The sequence below is a fragment of the Pelophylax lessonae genome (genome assembly GCF_965119305.1).
Source record: "Pelophylax lessonae genome assembly, chromosome: 9".
NCBI lineage: Eukaryota > Metazoa > Chordata > Amphibia > Anura > Ranidae > Pelophylax > Pelophylax lessonae.
In genome coordinates this window covers 248,275,054-248,292,895 of record NC_138776.1, presented here as the reverse complement: position 1 = coordinate 248,292,895, position 17,842 = coordinate 248,275,054, and the positions used below count along the sequence as shown (strand labels likewise).

At 44.6% G+C, this 17,842-nt stretch overlaps 2 protein-coding genes across 2 annotated transcripts in view; one reads left to right on the top strand and one right to left on the bottom strand.

The window, feature by feature from the left end:
- Window positions 1–17,842, top strand: part of LOC309564357 (uncharacterized protein) — a 1,447,080-nt gene that overhangs the window by 119,012 nt on the left and 1,310,226 nt on the right. The window lies entirely within an intron of this gene.
- LOC309563362 (uncharacterized protein) overlaps window positions 1–17,842 on the bottom strand; it is a gene marked incomplete at its 5' end in the record, with an annotated part of 163,947 nt that overhangs the window by 84,111 nt on the left and 61,994 nt on the right. Inside the window, 2 exons of the mRNA XM_082267756.1 lie at window positions 6,692–6,789; window positions 11,914–12,016. Of these exons, the coding sequence (XP_082123882.1) occupies window positions 6,692–6,789; window positions 11,914–12,016 (201 nt within the window). The remainder of the gene's footprint in view (window positions 1–6,691; window positions 6,790–11,913; window positions 12,017–17,842) is intronic.

The following is a 17,842-nucleotide window of genomic DNA, read 5'->3' as shown; positions in this document are numbered from 1 at the left end:
CCAGGTGGGGGGGGGGATGAGGGTTCTGGATAGGGATAGATGTCACTGTGGGGGGGAATGAAGGTTCTGGATTGGGAAAGATGTCACTGTGGGGGGGGAATGAAGATTCTGGATGGGGATAGATGTCACTGTGGGGGGATGAAGGTTCTGGATTGGGAAAGATGTCACTGTGGGGGGGAATGAAGATTCTGGGTGGGGTTAGATGTCACTGTGGGGGGATGAAGGTTCTGGATTGGGAAAGATGTCACTGTGGGGGGATAAATGTTCTCGATAGGGATAGATGTCAAGGTGGGGGGGATAAAGGTTCTCGATGGGGATAGATTTCCAGGTGGGGGGGATGAAGGTTCTGGATGGGGATAGATGTCACTGCGGGGGGGGGGGGTGAAGGTTCTGGATGGGGATAGATGTCAAGGTGGGGGGGATAAAGGTTCTCGATGGGGATAGATTTCCAGGTGGGGGGATGAGGGTTCTGGATAGGGATAGTAGGCAAATTAATGGAAACCCTATTAAAGGATAGGATTGTGGAACATCTTAAATCCCATGGATTGCAAGATGAAAAACAACATGGGTTTACTTCAGGGAGATCATGTCAAACAAATCTTATAGATTTTTTTGACTGGGTGACTAAAATAATAGACGGTGGAGGTGCAGTAGACATTCCATATCTAGATTTTAGTAAGGCTTTTGACACTGTCCCACATAGAAGACTTATCAATAAACTGCAGTCATTGAGCATGGACTCCCATATTGTTGAGTGGATTAGGCAGTGGCTGAGTGACAGACAACAGAGGGTTGTAGTCAATGGAGAACATTCAGAACAAGGTCATGTTACCAGTGGGGTACCTCAGGGATCTTTACTGGGACCAATTTTGTTTAATATCTTCATAAGTGATATTGCAAAAGGCCTCGATGGTAAGGTTTGTCTTTTTGCTGATGACACAAAGATATGTAACAGGGTTGATGTTCCTGGAGGGAAACGCCAAATGGAAAAGGATTTAGGAAAACTAGAAGAATGGTCAGAACTCTGGCAACTGAAATTTAATGTGGATAAGTGCAAGATAATGCACCTGGGGCGTAAAAACCCAAGGGCAGAATATAGAATATTTGACACAGTCCTGACCTCAGTATCTGAGGAAAGGGATTTAGGAGTAATTATTTCAGAAGACTTAAAGGTGGGAAGACAATGTAATAGAGCAGCACGAAATGCCAGCAGAATGCTTGGATGTATAGGGAGAGGTATAAGCAGTAGAAAGAGAGAAGTGCTTATGCCGCTGTACAGAACACTGGTGAGACCTCACTTGGAGTATTGTGCGCAGTACTGGAGGCCATATCTCCAGAAGGATATAGATACTCTAGAGAGAGTTCAGAGAAGAGCTACTAAACTAGTACATGGATTGCAGGAAAAAACTTACCAGGAAAGGTTAAAGGACCTTAACATGTATAGCATGGAAGAAAGAAGAGACAGAGGGGATATGATAGAAACTTTTAAATACATAAAGGGAATCAACTCGGTAAAGGAGGAGAGCATATTCAAAAGAAGAAAAACTACCACAAGAGGACACAGTTTTAAATTAGAGGGGCAAAGGTTTAAAAGTAATATGAGGAAGTATTACTTTACTGAGAGAGTAGTGGATGCATGGAATAACCTTCCTGCAGAAGTGGTAGCTGCAAATACAGTGAAGGAGTTTAAGCATGCATGGGATAGGCATAAGGCTATCCTTCATATAAGATAGGGCCAGGGACTATTCATAGGATTCAGATATATTGGGCAGACTAGATGGGCCAAATGGTTCTTATCTGCCGACACATTCTATGTTTCTATGTCACTGTAGGGGGTGAAGGTTCTGGATGAGAACAGAGGTCACTGTTGGCTGATAAAGGTTCTAGAAGAGGGTTAGGTCTCACAGTCAGGGGATCAAAGTTCTGTTGGGGAATAATTCACCTTCACCATATCTTTAAGAATGGGTTTCTATGCTCATTTGAGGAACTGAGTACAACGTTTTGCCTAAGTCCATGCTCTTTTATTATATCCAGCTCAAACATGCTGTAGCAGCTCAGGGCCCAGCGGTGGAGTGGCATCAATCTCCAAAACCAGTGTTAAATATGATGTCTGAAACTGTTTTTACCAAGGGGTTTATTTCCAGATGTTATGCAATGTTACTAACTGATTTCCTAAATTATTTTACCTTGAAGGTGGGGAGAGATGGGGGAGAGATGGGGGAGAGATCTTGTCCCTTTTGTAAATGATCCATAGGAGGAAGCTCTATAGGCAGTGCCCCAATATTCCCCTAATGTAACGCAGAGGCTTATGCAACTGTATTTACTTCCTGAGGGCTCATTTCACCCCAGCCAGATTACATGCAATGGGCATTCTAGACTCCCCTATATGTGGCAAGTGTTCAAGGGATCATGGGGACCCGATTCACTTAACCTGGAGGTGCCCCAAATTGCATCTCTATTGGGTGTGAGAAATGAACACTATAAACACTGTACTTCTGACCTCCATTTCACTTGACCCTAAACCATGCCTCTGGGGCATTTCAGATGACTTTCAGTTTCCTGCTCCCATTAGGCGGTAGCCAGAGCTCTTTTTTAACCACTTAAGCCCCGGAGGATTTTCCTGCTAAACGACCAGGGGGTATTTTGCGATTCGGCACTGCGTGACTTTAACGGACAATTGCGCGGTCGTGCAACGCTGTACCTAAACGAATTTGACGTCCTTTTTTCCCCACAAACAGAGCTTTCTTTTGGTGGTATTTGATCACCTGTGCGCTTTTTACTTTTTGCGCTATAAACAAAAAAAGAGCGTAAATTTTGCAAAAATAACAATATTTTTCACATTTTTTTATATGAAATTCCCCAAAAAAAAAAAATAAAAATATAAATTTTTTAACATTTTCGGCCAATTTGTTTTATCCTACCTATGTTTGGTAAAAAAAAATCGCAAAAAGCGTATTTTTATTGGTTTGCGCAAAAGTTATCGCGTTTACTAACAAAGGGAAAGATATTTGTCATTTTTGTTGTTTTTTTTTTAACGCGTAATGGCGGCGATCTGCGATTTTTTTTGCGGTACTGCGACATTGCGGTGGACAGATCGGACCCTTGACTGACATTTTTGACACTTTTGGGGTTACCAGTGACATTTCTACAGTAATCAGTGCTATATATATATGCACTGTTACTGTAAAAATACACTGGTAGTGAAGGGGTTAACTTTATTTGGGAGGGAGGGGCTGTGTGTGTCCCTAGGGGCGTGCTTTCTACTGTGATTGGCTGTGGCTTGATGTGTAAGGACACTGATCAACGGATCTACATAGTAGATCCGTCTGATCAGTGTTTTTACACCAAGGAGAATGACAGGCGGCTTGTTTACACAAGCCGCCTGACTTTCTCCGTCTCCCCCGACGATCGCCGAGTGACCGGCGGACATCGGGTCCGCCAGTCACACGCGCGGGGGGTCCGTGACCGCGCGGGAGCGCGCCTCCGCGGGCGCGCGCTCGCTCCCCAGACCCTCCCAGGCTAGTGACGTTAATTAATGTCACTCTGCCTGGCAGGGGCTGACCGCCGCAGTAAATTTACTTGCGGCGGTCGGCAAGCGGTTAAGCCTGACGGTGATCCTGGAAGTCTACTGACTTTCCTTCGCACAAAGAATGGATCCAATGCATGGGGGAAACCCTTAGATTAGAGAAGTATATCTATCAACATAGGGGTCGTCTGCGTAAATTTGACAACTTACAGGATCCTTGGAGGATACCCCAGGCCTAAATCTATTGGAATTGGTAATGGACAGATTACTCATTGGCTGGGCTTGATCTCTCTGATTAATGAATTTATTTGTATGATATACAGCAGATGCCAAAGGTGGGGCATGCATCCCTGAATGTTTCTTTCAAGGTGGATACTTTACTGACTTTTATATGGCGGATGTGTAATATGTTTCTATTACTGTGCTTATTCAATGACACATGTAGTGTCATTTGCAAATGCTTTATGTATTTGTGAGGTTGTCTTGGCATTTCTTTATTTGTATTGTTTTTTGTTTTGCATTTTATTTCTGCAATAAAACTTTTCTTGAAAAAAAAAAAACTTCTAGATGGGGATAGATGTTAGGGATGATCGAACGGTTCGGTTCGAACATCGGTTCGACCCGAACATTGACTGTTCGAAATTCGGCCGAATTTCGAACTTTTTGCTGAAAAAGTTCGGAATTCGGCAACCAGAAGCGACCAAAATGCAATGGGACCGGAAATGGGCTTTAAAAGCCTGTTTAAAAAAACGCCTTCTACAAAAACGCCCAGGTGTGTTGTTGCAGGCGTTTTTTTTGGGCATTTTTTGGGCGTCTTTGGAGACAGGCATAACATCTGAAATTCTGTATAGGGGTATATATATACACACACATATATGTATTTATATACACACATATAGGTGTGATAGGAGCGTAGCCCTATGCCTGCTAATAATTTAATTAGCGCAGGCATAGGGTTCTGCTACTTTCACACCTATATATGTGTATGTGTATATATACATATATGTGTGTGTGTGTATATACCCCTACACAGAAGTTCAGATGTCATGCCTGACTCCAAAGACATCCACAAAAAAGCCCAATAAACGCCTGCAACAAAAAGCCGGGTGTGAAAATAGCGGAGCCACTATCCTGCTCTACTGCAATTCTAATACAAACAAACTTTTTTTTTTCTGGTTCTGGACATGCTACAGAGCTGAAACTTCACAGGTACACTTTTTAGACCCCCCAGACACTAAATCCAAAGAAATCTCTTTTTTTTTTCAATAATTTTTTCAATAATTGGCTCTCTATCAAAAATGACAATTTTTAAGAACTTTTTTTTGTGTGATTAATAGTCCCTGGGGCATGACCCAGAACCCTAGGCACTTTTTAGGGGCATTTATTGGGTTTTAGGGCTTCAAAATTGTGTTTTTTGATTACCGAAGTTCAGGTCCCATTGATTTCAATGGGGTTCTGAAATCCGGGCTGAACTTTCGGGAAGTTCGGGTGTTCTGGTCGAACCGAACTTTTCAAAAGTTCGATCATCCCTAATAGATGTCACTGTTGGGGGATGAAGGATCTGAAGGGGGCTAGGTGTCAATGTGAGGGGATAAAGGCTCTGGATGGGGCTAGGTGTCATTTTGGGGTGATGAAGGTTCTGGTTTAGGTTAGGTGTTATTGTGGGGGGATGAAGGCTCTAGATGGGGCTAGATGTTCTTGTGGGGGGATGAAGGTTCTAGATGGGGCTAGATGTCACTGTGGGGGGGGGGGATCAAAGTTCTGGATGGGGCTAGGTGTCACTGTAGGGGGATGAAATTTCTCAACGGGATTAGGTGTCACTGTCAGGGAATGAAGGTCCTGGATGTGGCTAGACGTCACTGTGGAGATATCGAGGTTTTTGATGGGACTAGGTCTCACTGTGAGGGGGGTGAAGATGGTTAGGTGACTTCAGGGCCTTAGATAATTTTTTTCCTGGGGGGGGGGGGGTCAGCCTTGAGTACCTAGAGAACAATAATTAGCACGCCTGCCATGCTGTGACAAATTGTGGTGTGTGTGTATATACAGTATATACAGCGCCCCCAGCAGGCACATCCGTTAGTGAAGCAAATTGTAAACATGGCTTCAATGTCGGCCGGGGCCTGCCTGTCAGCCTTGTGGATGAGACAGGGGGTCTTCCCAGTGGCAGTGCGGCTCCCTCAGCTGATAAGCTACACTAGCCTAGCTGGTGTGAAATTGACTGAAATTGACCCCCCTGACCCCCCCTTATCTACGCCCCTGGGTGACTGTGCAGCAGACTAAAGGACCCTTTAGAAATGAGGTTTCTGGAGGTAGCTGAGAGAAAATGTTGGGGATGGGGGTTTCCCAAGGAAGCTAGGGGTTTTTTGCAAGGGAACTGTGGGAAACTGGAGGGCACTGTGGGACTACTGAGGGCACTATGCAGGGCTGGGGGCTCTACTGCACGCTAATGGGTACTGTGGGAGGTAACCAGCCAGTTTGGGGACAAAGGGATCTTGCAGAGCCTAGGGGTATTGTGAGAGGTTCAGAGCACTGTGGCCTCTATGGGAGATTGGGTGGCACTTTGGGAAGTCGGGAGACACTGTGGGAGGTTAGGGGGATCTACAGCTAGCTGGAGACCTGGGAGCAGGGAGGCTGTGGCTCGGTGGTTGAGAACCCTTGTCCTACTGCACATGCACCACATCATCTGACTCTTCCTTTTTTTGCAGCTGCCCCACTGATGACAAGCCGCAGGGCATGCTCTTCATCAGGGGCAGCTGCAAGAGCCCAGAAAAGACAGCTGGCTTTCTGATGACCTTGCAGAAGATGACGGTGCTGGAGTGGTGCAGCGTCTCTCTGCTGAGCAAAGATGAACCACTGGACGTATAAGTATATTTTCTTGTGGATAACAGTAAAAAAAAACAGCAAAAAAAGTAAGAGTGGAGCATGAGGAGAGTTCCTCTTTAAAGTATCCATTAAGTCACTCAGTTCCTGACTCCCTGTGGTAGGCTGGCTACACACAGAATTTTTATAGACTGAGTGGTGTCAGCCCTGCCCAATGTCTTTTGCTGCCACTAAATCACTTCCACTTGCAGATCTCCACAACATAAAGGCTAATCCATGATAAGTGAGAGGTTCATTGCTGAGGTTACATACATTACAAACATTACATGCTTCAGTTCCTCTTACCTGATCCTCCTGAGGGATCTCCTGATGTTCCTGTGTGGAGTCCCGGGAATACAGAGGACGGGGACATCTCTCTGGGGGATTTCTGTTACTGGATCCATCTGTAGGAAACACATGTACACTATATTGTCAAAAATATTGGGACGCCTGCCTTTATACGCACATGAACTTTAATGGCATCCCAGTCTTAGTCCATAGGGTTCAATATTGAGTTGGGCCACCCCTTGCAGCCGTAACAGCTTCAACTCTTCTGGGAAGGCTGTCCACAAGGTTTAGCAGTGTGTCTATGGGAAGGTTTGACCTTTCTTCCAGAAGCGCATTTGTGAGGTCAGGCACTGATGTGGACGAAAAGGCCTGGCTCGCAGTCTCTGCTTTATTTCATCCCAAAGGTGTTCTATCGGGTTGAGGCAAGCCACTCAAGCTCCTCCACCCCAAATTTTCACATCCATGTCTTTATGGACCTTGCTTTGTGCACTAGCCCAAATCATTTGGTGGAGGGGGGATTACGGTGTGGGGTTGTTTTTCAGAGGTTGAGCTTGGCCCCTTAGTTACAGTGAAGGGAATCAAAGGGACGATGGATGGGGCCACGTACCGTCAAATCTTGGGTGAGAACTTCCTTCCCTCAGCCAGAGACTACTTCTTCTTCAGGGCGTAAATGTTGCCGTTCGGATCTGCAATCGATAGCATAACCATGCTTAACCGGTTATACTGTCGGTTGCAGAACGGCAACATTTAAGCCCTGAAGAAGGGGGAGTCTCTGTTTCCCCTGAAACACGTTGGTTTTAACATGTTCTTGTACCAATAAAACGTCGATCTTTGATCTAAGTGGGATTCTTATTGCTTATTTTGGGCGCTCCTTTAACCACTTAAGCCCCGGAGGATTTGGCTGCTCAATGACCAGGCCCTATTTTGCGATTCGGCACTGCGTGATTTTAACGGACAATTGCGCGGTCGTGCGACGCCGTACCCAAATTAAATTGACGAACTTTTTTTCCCACAAACAGAGCTTTCTTTTGGTGGTATTTGATCACCTCTGCAATTTTTATTTTTTGCGCTATAAACAAAAAAAAGAGCGTCAATTTAGAAAAAATAATATTTTTCACATTTTTTTTATATGAAATTCTCAAAAAAAAAAAATGTAAAAATCAAAATGTTTTACCATTTTAGGCCAATTTGTTTTCTGCTACATATTTTTGGTAAAAAAAAAAAAAAAAAATCGCAATAAGCGTATTTTGATTGGTTTGCGCAAAAGTTATTGCGTTTACTAACTATGGGAAAGATTTATAATATTTTTATTGTTTTTTTAACTAGTAATGGCGATCTGCGATTTTTTTTGCGGGACTGCGACTTCGCAGCGGATATATCGGACCCCTGACTGACACTTTTGGGGGTACCAGCGACATTACTACAGTAATCAGTGCTATACATATGCACTGTTACTGTAAAAATGACACCGGCAGGGAAGGGGTTAACTTTATTGGTGATCAAGGGGTTAAGTGTGTCCCTAGGGGTGTGATTCTAACTGTTAGGGGGCGTGGCTAGTGAAGTAATCACAGAGACATACGATCCTACATAGCAGGATCACGTAGCCTCTGTCATTACTTCAGGGAGAATGACAGACGGCTGTCTTTACATCAGCCGTCTGTCTTTCTCCCTCTCCTGAGGGAGATCGCGAGTGACTGGCGGACATCGGAGCTGCCGGTCACACGCGCTGGCTAGGCAGGGAATGAGCGGGGGCGAGAGCGCGCCGGCGTGTGCTCGCCCCCTACAGGCTCGTGGCCGAGCGACATAGGGCTACGCCGCTTTGCCTGTAGGGGGCTGACTGCCGCAGTAAATAGTCGAGCGGCAGTCGGCAAGTAGTTAACCGACTACCACTAGAAACTTTGGAAATGACCACTAGGCCGTATCTTAAGGTAGCAGCCCAGACCCCTTAACAAGGGTCCACTGCCTTTTTTCATCCAGTCAAGCCAGATTGATTGGGAGTTAATTTCCCCAAGTGGCCCTCTCTCACCTACCACCCACCAACAGACCCTCTATAGAGTAGGTCAGTCCAGCACAGCCATCAACTTTTAAAAAAAAAACAAATTCCCTCAGCCAAGGCATTAAAACCGGTTTGTGGATGGGTATCCCAGCATGACAATGACCCAAAACACATGGCCAAGGCAACAAAGGAGTGGCTCAAGAAGAAGCACATTAAGATCCTGGAGTGGCCTAGCCAGTCACCAGACCCTAATCTCATAGAAAATATGTGGAGGGAGCTGAAGTTTCGAGTTACCAAACGTCAGCCTCAAAACCTTAATGACTTGGAGAGGAGTGGGGCAAAATCCCTCCTGAGATGTGTGCAAACCTGGTGGCCAACTACAAGAAACGTCTGACTTCTGTGATTGCCAACAAGAGATTTGCCACCGAGTACTAAGTCATGTTTTGTGAAGGGGTCAAATACTTATTTCACTCATTAAAAAACGAATCAATTTATAACTTTTTTTAAATGCATTTATTTTTGTTTCTATTCTGTCTCTGTTAAAATAAACCTACCATTAAAATTATAGACTGATCATTTCTTTGTCAGTGGGCAAACCTACAAAATCAGCAGAGGATCAAATACTTTTTTCCCTCACTGTACCTAGGTGGTGCATCATCGGTCCCCCACTGGCTCCAAGACTGAGAACTGAGCGATCAAAAGCTGCTGATTGCTTGGGTCTCATAGCTCCACAAGCAGAGAGCTGGTGACTGTCAGTCACCGCTCTCTGCTTTGCCACCCCAGCGCGCTCACTGGAACACTGGGCTGTAGAGGAGGTAGGAGCGGCTGGCTCAGGCTCTCAGAAGATCCCTGAGAGGCTGAGCCAGGTCCCGGTCCAGGCTCCTAGGTGGATGCAGCATCGGCCCCCCACTGGCTCCAAGACTGAGAACTGAGCGATCAAAAGCTGCTGATTGCTCGGTTCTCATAGCTCCGCGAGCAGAGAGCTGGTGACTGTCAGTCACCGCTCTCTGCTCTGCCCCCCCCCCCCCCCAGCTCGCTCACTGGAACACTGGGCTGTAGAGGAGGTAGGAGCGGCTGGCTCAGGCTCTCAGAAGATCCCTGAGAGGCTGAGCCAGGTCCCGGTCCAGGCTCCTAGGTGGATGCAGCACCAGTCCCCCACTGGCTCCAAGACTGAGAACTGAGTGATCAAAAGCTGCTGATTGCTCGGTTCTCATAGCTTCGCGAGCAGAGAGCTGGTGACTGTCAGTCACTGCTCTCTGCTCTGCCCCCCCAGTGCGCTCACTGGAACACTGGGCTGTAGAGGAGGTGGGAGCGGCTGGCTCAGGCTCTCAGAGGATCGCTGAGAGGCTGAGCCAGGTCCCGGTCCAGGCTCCTAGGTGGATGCAGCATCGGTACCCCACTGGCTCCAAGACTGAGAACTGAGCGATCAAAAGCTGCTGATTGCTCGGTTCTCATAGCTCCACGAGCAGAGAGCTGGTGACTGTCAGTCACTGCTCTCTGCTCTGCCTCCCCAGCGCGCTCATTGGAACACTGGGCTGTAGAGGAGGTGGGAGCGGCTGGCTCAGGCTCTCAGAGGATCGCTGAGAGGCTGAGCCAGGTCCCGGTCCAGGCTCCTAGGTGGATCCTGACCAAATGAACGCAATCTTTCCCCAGCCTGGACTAGCTCCGGGGATTTAGCCCGCTGTCTGGCTGTACTTCTCTTTTGGATCACAGGAGTGCAGTTCGTCCTGCACTTCTGTGACCCGTTTTCAACAAACAAGCTTTGGCTGTATTTCTACTTTAATTTTGTAGATCGATTTGACTAGAGTGGTGCGTATAGGCGTGTTTTTTGCTCATGAAGAACCCTCCTAGGTAGGTGCTAGTGAGAGAGTATGGTTTTTCTCTCTGTCTGCCTATAAGAGGAGCAGCAGGGAAATCTATATTGCTTTCTGTCTAGCAGAGAGCAGGATCTGTGAGTAAGGTCTGCTCAGTGTGTGTTCATTGTGTCTAGAGAGTCTTTCACACTGGTCCAATAGGGAGGGCATGTTGGACAGTGGGAGGAATCCTGATCAATGGATACATAGGCTTGTATACTGTCATTACTGTCATGGTGATTGGTAGAGACAGGCTGTCTCGGTGTATTCTGGGATACTGTATAAAATCCAGGAGCACATGTGCTTTGGGGTCTTTGGCTGGTGAGTAGAGTCCCGGAGGGAGGGTGTCAGGTGCCTCCTCCTCTGTAGCAGTGGCATGTGGCATCAGGAGGTCGTCCTGAGGGCCAGAGGAATGGAGCAGAACCCAGAGGTTCAGGAAAGCTGACTGAGGGGGAGACACTGGAGACCCTAGAAAAACAGTATAGTGAGTACAGGGGATCGTGTCAAGGAGCCTGACCTGAGGGGGGCCACCCCGGATTAGGATAGTCAGTGGACCGGTGTCAGTGGTCGAGAAAGAGGATACCTGGAGAGTGTCCTGAAGATAACATAAGTTCATCAAGTCATCTGGAAAGAGACTTAAACTAAAATCACCTAAGTGGCAAGGTGAATCAACAGCCTGGCTGTATCTACAGATAGATGTCCTCCAAACCTTGTGAATAGTTAATTTGGAGTATCCCGTTCTTCCCTTCTCCCATCCCTATTTAACATAAAACACCAAAAACAACTACAAACCCCTGGACTGATCATTGACTGAGCCAAGAAGTGTTAAATTGTGAATACCAGTGTTGCCAACAGTAACCCAGGGGAACCCAAAAGTGTAACATCCAGCAGTCCTCAAGGGGGCAGTGCTAAACTCATATGTACAGTACTTTAGGGTAAAGAAGCAGCAGAGGGTACTGGCGGTGGAACGTGGGAGGCAGGAGCATGTAAGACGATGGCAACAGTGGGTTTGGCTTAGCAATGCCTTTTGTGGATGTCTGAGCCATGTGTTGCTTCACAACACCAATCAGGAAAACTGTCTCCTGATTGGGTGCGTTTCTGGTGAGCGGAGACCCAGCACTGGATTCCAGGAGAGGTAAGCATGCTACTTTTTATAGATCTACCTGGCTAATTCTAATGGCTTTGCTAAAATACTGTATATTCAAAGCTTTTCAGTACCCATCTCTCTGATCTATATGGCTACATATACGGATTTTCAATTAGAGAGAGAAAGTCAGAAAGCAAACGCCATAATGGTCTTTGAGTTCAGGGTCACAGCTGCTCCTTGTATTAAATGTTTATGAACAAGGAGAATCCGAGACTCTTCTCTGGATTTAGTGTTTATTACTCACCTGTGCTGATCTCTGGAGGGGTTTTCTCCTCCTTACACCAATCATCACCCATCACATATGGATCTTCTTCAGCCTCGACTTTAACAACAATCTGATCGTCACCCTGGATGAGACAAAAAGGGTCGTGACCAGAGCTGGCTAAATACTGCCTGGTCTATGAATTTATAATATACCATACTACCTATAAAAAAATTATTACTTTGCAACCATGGCACAGATACTTCATTTAACTAGCACCCTAATTCAGATGTCTGTATAGAGCTTGAGGTCAAATCGCAGGCAGTCTGTTGCATGAAATACGCCAATCCTAATAATATCCTAATGTATATAGGTTTGCTAGAGTGGCACCGGTTCTTATTACACTAAAGGCCCGTACATACGAGTCGAAATTCGGCAGGGAATTTTCGTCCAACGACCGATCTGGTGATTTTCGGCTTGTTAGTATGATGCTTCCGACAACCGACTCCGACTTTTCAGCCGAAAAAATCCTGATGTGCAGGCTATATAATTTTTGTCGACCATCAAAACACGTCCGATTTTCGTCTCATTAGTACAGATTTAGACGGGGAAAAATCTTATGAGCAAGACTAGGCATGCTCAGAGATGAAAGAACACATACAAAGCAATCCAACACATGACATCACTTCTGAAGTACGGGAAAATTCGTGTGCAGTCTAGAGCACATTCCAACCAACAGACACCACTCTGGACAAAAGACGGACGACCGGTCGGCGGAAATTCGTTGCGTGTGTACGAGGCTTTAGATGGGTCACGTGTTTGTAGAAAAAGCAGGAACTCCCACTTAGGACTCATTTTGAATACTTTCAGCATATCTACTAAAATTACCTATTTCAGTAACTACAGAAAGGAGGCAGGTAAGAATCTGAATTAGGATTTTCTGAAAGTCTTGCAATATATATAGATGATCCTCGGGGGGATTGTCTCTTTTCCCCATTAAGGTTGGGTGCTTCTAATGTCATAATGAAGGCAGAAATAGTCTGTCTTCATTATGACTCTTACCCTGTTTTGTGGATGTTTGAGAGTTAACCACTTGCCGACTGCCGCACGACTATTTACGTCGGCAGTCAGCCCCTCACAGGCAAAGCGACGTAGGGCTACGTCGCTAGCCTGTAAGGGTTTTGGGAGCGAGTGCGTGCCGCCGGATGCGCGCTCCCGCTCGGTCATGGACCCCACCCGCGCGTGTGCCCGGCGGACCCGATGTCCGCCGGGCACTCGCGATCGTCCGTGACAGCAGGAGAAAGGCAGGCGGCTAATGTAAACACAGCCGCCTGTCATTCTTCCCTGTTTAACAATAATGATCAAACGGTTCTACTATGTAGGACCGTTGATCACTGTTCTTACACATCAAGCCACAGCCAATCACAGTTAGAAACACGCCCCTAGGGACACACTTAACCCCTCCCTCTCAAAAAAAAGTTAACCCCTTCACTGCCAGTGTCATTTTTACAGTAACATTGCATATGTATAGCACTGATTACTGTAGTAATGTCACTGGTAACCCCAAAAGTGTCAAAAATGTCAGTCAAGGGTCCGATCTGTCCGCCGCAATGTCGCAGTCCTGCAAAAAAAAAAAAAATTGCAGATCGCTGCCATTACGCGTTAAAAAAAAAAAACAACAAAAATGACAAAAATCTTTCCCTTTGTTAGTAAACGCAATAACTTTTGCGCAAACCAATCAAAATACGCTTTTTGCGATTTTTTTTTACCAAACATATGGTAAAAAAAAAAATTGGCCTAAAATGTTAAAAATTTTGATTTTTACATTTTTTTTGGGGGGGGAATTTCATATAAAAAAAATGTGAAAAATATTGTTATTTTTGCAAAATTGACGCTGTTTTTTTGTTTATAGCACATGATCAAAAAATCGCACAGGTAATCAAATACCACCAAAAGAAAGCTCTGTTTGTGGGAAAAAAAAGGACATCAAATTTGTATAGGTACAGCGTCGCACGACCGCGCAATTGTCCGTTAAAATCACGCAGTGCCGAATCGCAAAATAGGCCCTGGTCAGGAAGGGGGTAAAATCTTCCGGGGCTTAAGTGGTTAAACCATCAGTTTTTGTCTTTCTTCCAGGGACCGTTGGTGAAATTCCAGCTCTGCACACCTGCTATGCCCATTTTGAAAGGTTTCCACCATCGCTGTTCCACCAGCACTGGATTCCTGAGTTTGCATAAATGCTGTACCAAGTATGGCGGGCTCCCACCATCCCCACATGGAGTTCTCAACTCTGTACACCTGATGTGCCCATTATGAGAGGTTTCCATGATCCCTAAGCTGAGTTCCTGGATCTGTACACCTTCTGTGCCCATTATGAGAGGCTCCAACCACCCCAATGCTGACTTCCCAGGTCTGAAAACCTACTGTGCTCATTATGAGGGGTCCCCACCATACCTGTACTCCTGCTCTGCCCATTATGAGGGGTTCTCGCTGTCCCCATGATTGAGTTCTTAGGTCTGTACTCTGCACACCTGCTGTGCCCATTATGAAGGATTCCCACTGTTTCTGCTATGTGTTCCTAGGTCTTCACACCTAATGTTCCCATTATGAGGGGTTCCCACCATCCCTGCTATATATATAATTTTTTAAATGTTGTTTATATAATGGATGATACAACAGGAGGCGTGGGCAGAATCACCCATTATATATATCATAGATATGAGTAAATGAGGCAAGATTCTTGCATGCATGTGGAACCTTACTAATCCTACCTGATCCTCCTGAGGGATCTTCTGATCTTCCTGTGTGGAGTCCCGGGAATACAGAGGACGGGGACATCTCTCTGGGGGATTTCTGTTACTGGATCCATCTGTAGGAAACACACACACTGACTGAATACATTGTTTCTATGTCTTTATATCAGAGGATGTGTGTATCTAGGGGGATCCTCAATACAAGAAATTAATGTCTCCTGTTACCCGGTGATGTGAGGGGCGGCTGGCTCGCCATCGTAACGTCCTTCTACAGATCCTTGTGTCCTTCTATATACTCCTCCATGGAGAAAACATCCAAAGCTCATCCATACCCCGCAAGAGACCTATTAAATGTAAGATGACCATTAGTTGTGGAGAAGGACTCTTATAATAGATATCAACTGGTCCCAGGAGGCATCAGTTACTACGTACTTACTGAAAACTGAGTTTAAAAGACTGCAGTCACATCTTAGGAACCTCCACATTGGTTGGATCCTTGGAGGGGAACGTCCTTATGGGGTGAGAACGGAATGAAGACCATTGTGGTGAAGGATGCCCTTCCAGTTGTTGGTGTAGGTAGGATCTACATGTCCACCCAAGCTAGGCATACCAGATGTTACGCCACAATCAACCGATGGGATATGGCAATTAGGCTAGGATGGAAATTAAACACTTTGACTGATTATATTGCTATATGTTCATGCATGATGTGCAGGGTTATAGTTAATCTTAAAGGTGACTGATTGTATATTCATAACAGGACAATATCATCTCCTGCTCACCAACTATTTCAGGTTGGGAGCTCCTCCCCGGGCTACAGCAAAATGTCTGCCTCCTGCAATTAGGACACTCATATTATAAATATATATATAAATAGATATATATATATATATATATATATTTATATATATATATAGATATAGATGGTATAATGAGTGTCCTAATTGCAGATATGAGATGATAATCTAATATACATATGAGATGATCTAATATATAATGAGTGTCCTAATTGCAGGAGGCAGACATTTTGTTGTAGCCCGGAAGAGAGGACAGGAGTGAGATTAAGTTAATAGATCTCTTCTGTTGGGGACTGAGATTATAACTGATCTGAACAGGAGGCTGGTGATATATATATATATATATAAAGAGTGTCCTAACTGCAGGAGGCAGACATTTTGTTGTAGCCTAGAAGAGAGGACAGGAGTAAGATTAGGTAGTAATGGATTTCTCCTGTTGGGGTCTGAGATTCTAATTGATCTGAACAGTAGGCTGGGAATAGAAAAAAAAATATTAACAAAATATATATATATATATATATATATATATATATATATATATATATATATATATATATTTTTTTTTTTAATATATATATATGTTTTTTTTTAATATAATATATATATATTTTTTTTATATAATGAGTGTCCTAATTGCAGGAGGCAGACATTTTGTTGTAGCCCAGAAGAGAGGACAGGAGTGAGATTAATTTAATAGATCTCTTCTGTTGGGGACTGAGATTATAACTGATCTAAACAGGAGGCTGGTGATATATATATATATATATATATATATATATATATATATATATATATATATATATAGATAGATAGATAGATAGATATATCACCAGCCTCCTGTTCAGATCAGTTATAATCTCAGTCCCCAACAGAAGAGATCCATTAATGCTTCATCTCACTCCTGTCCTCTCTTCTGGGCTACAACAAAATGTCTGCCTCCTGCAATTAGGACACTCATATAAAAAAAAATATATATATTAAAAAAATATATATATATATACATATATATATATATATATATATATATTTTGTTAATATTTTTTTTTCTATTCCCAGCCTACTGTTCAGATCAATTAGAATCTCCGACCCCAACAGGAGAAATCCATTACTACCTAATCTTACTCCTGTCCTCTCTTCTAGGCTACAACAAAATGTCTGCCTCCTGCAGTTAGGACACTCTTTATATATATATATATATATGTAGATAGATAGATAGATATAGATATATCTATATATTTTTTTTTTCTATACCCAGCCTCTTGTTCAGATCAATTAGAATCTCAAACCCCAGCAGGAGAAATCCATTACTACCTAATCTTACTCCTGTCCTCTCTTCAGGGCTACAACAACATGGCCGCAAGAAGGCCCTGCCTATTGACCTGAGATAACACAGTGCTCCCTCTAGAGGACAAATTCTTTACATTACATCTGCTGCTTCGAGGCAGCCATTTTCTTGTAGCACAGAGCCTGTTTGCTCATGTACAGTTCTTTAAATACAATCAATTTCTGTTTTCCATGAGTCCGCTGTCATTTGTTTTAATTAAGGTATGCTATTTTGGTTCTAAATTTAAAGATTTGGACGTGTTTGTTTGTTGTAGAGGAGCTGGTAGCCATTTTGTTGTAGCCCTGGGAAAAAGACAGGGAGGAGTGCCAGTGTGAGAGCAGATGTTGGTGGAGGGTTCAGGCTGGAGAAGGGCTGCACAGGAACGAGGAGGTAATAATGTCTTCTTTTTTTTGCACAGGGGAGATGAGGATATAACATTAGCATAGTACATATCTGTCACATTGTAGACTAAGACCAAATCAGTCATTATTGGGGTGTCAGTAAAATTTGGGGGTGTATCCCAAACTAACCAATAGGGCAGTTCCTTTTTTCTCTCTATCTGGTCTTAAATGATGGGATCTGCCATGTGATTGGCCAGTGTGACCTAAAAGCACTCCTTCTGTTGGTGCAGGGTACACATAGAATGGTCCATGCAGGCTATGTATGAGGCTGGCCAGGCATTATTCATGGATTGTCGAACACGTTGCAACATCTTTGCATTCCTCGGAACATATTAATCCTCTACAGAGGACGATTTACAGATTTTTCCAAGCGCAGTGCTTGAAATGGTCATAGTTTAAGGTTGGCAGATTATCGCAGTCAGTATGTGGAGTTTGTAAAGACAAATTAATTGGGCAGAATGTTGGAGAGAAGATGAGGGATCCACCAGGCGGTTCGGATTTCTCTGCACTAGGGCGCTGGGCACAGGACTACATAATACACAGAGCGCTGGGCACAGGACTGCATAATACACAGAGCGCTGGGCACAGGACTGCATAATACACAGAGCGCTGGGCACAGGACTACATAATACACAGAGCGCTGGGTACAGGACTACATAATACACAGAGCGCTGGGCACAGGACTACATAATACAC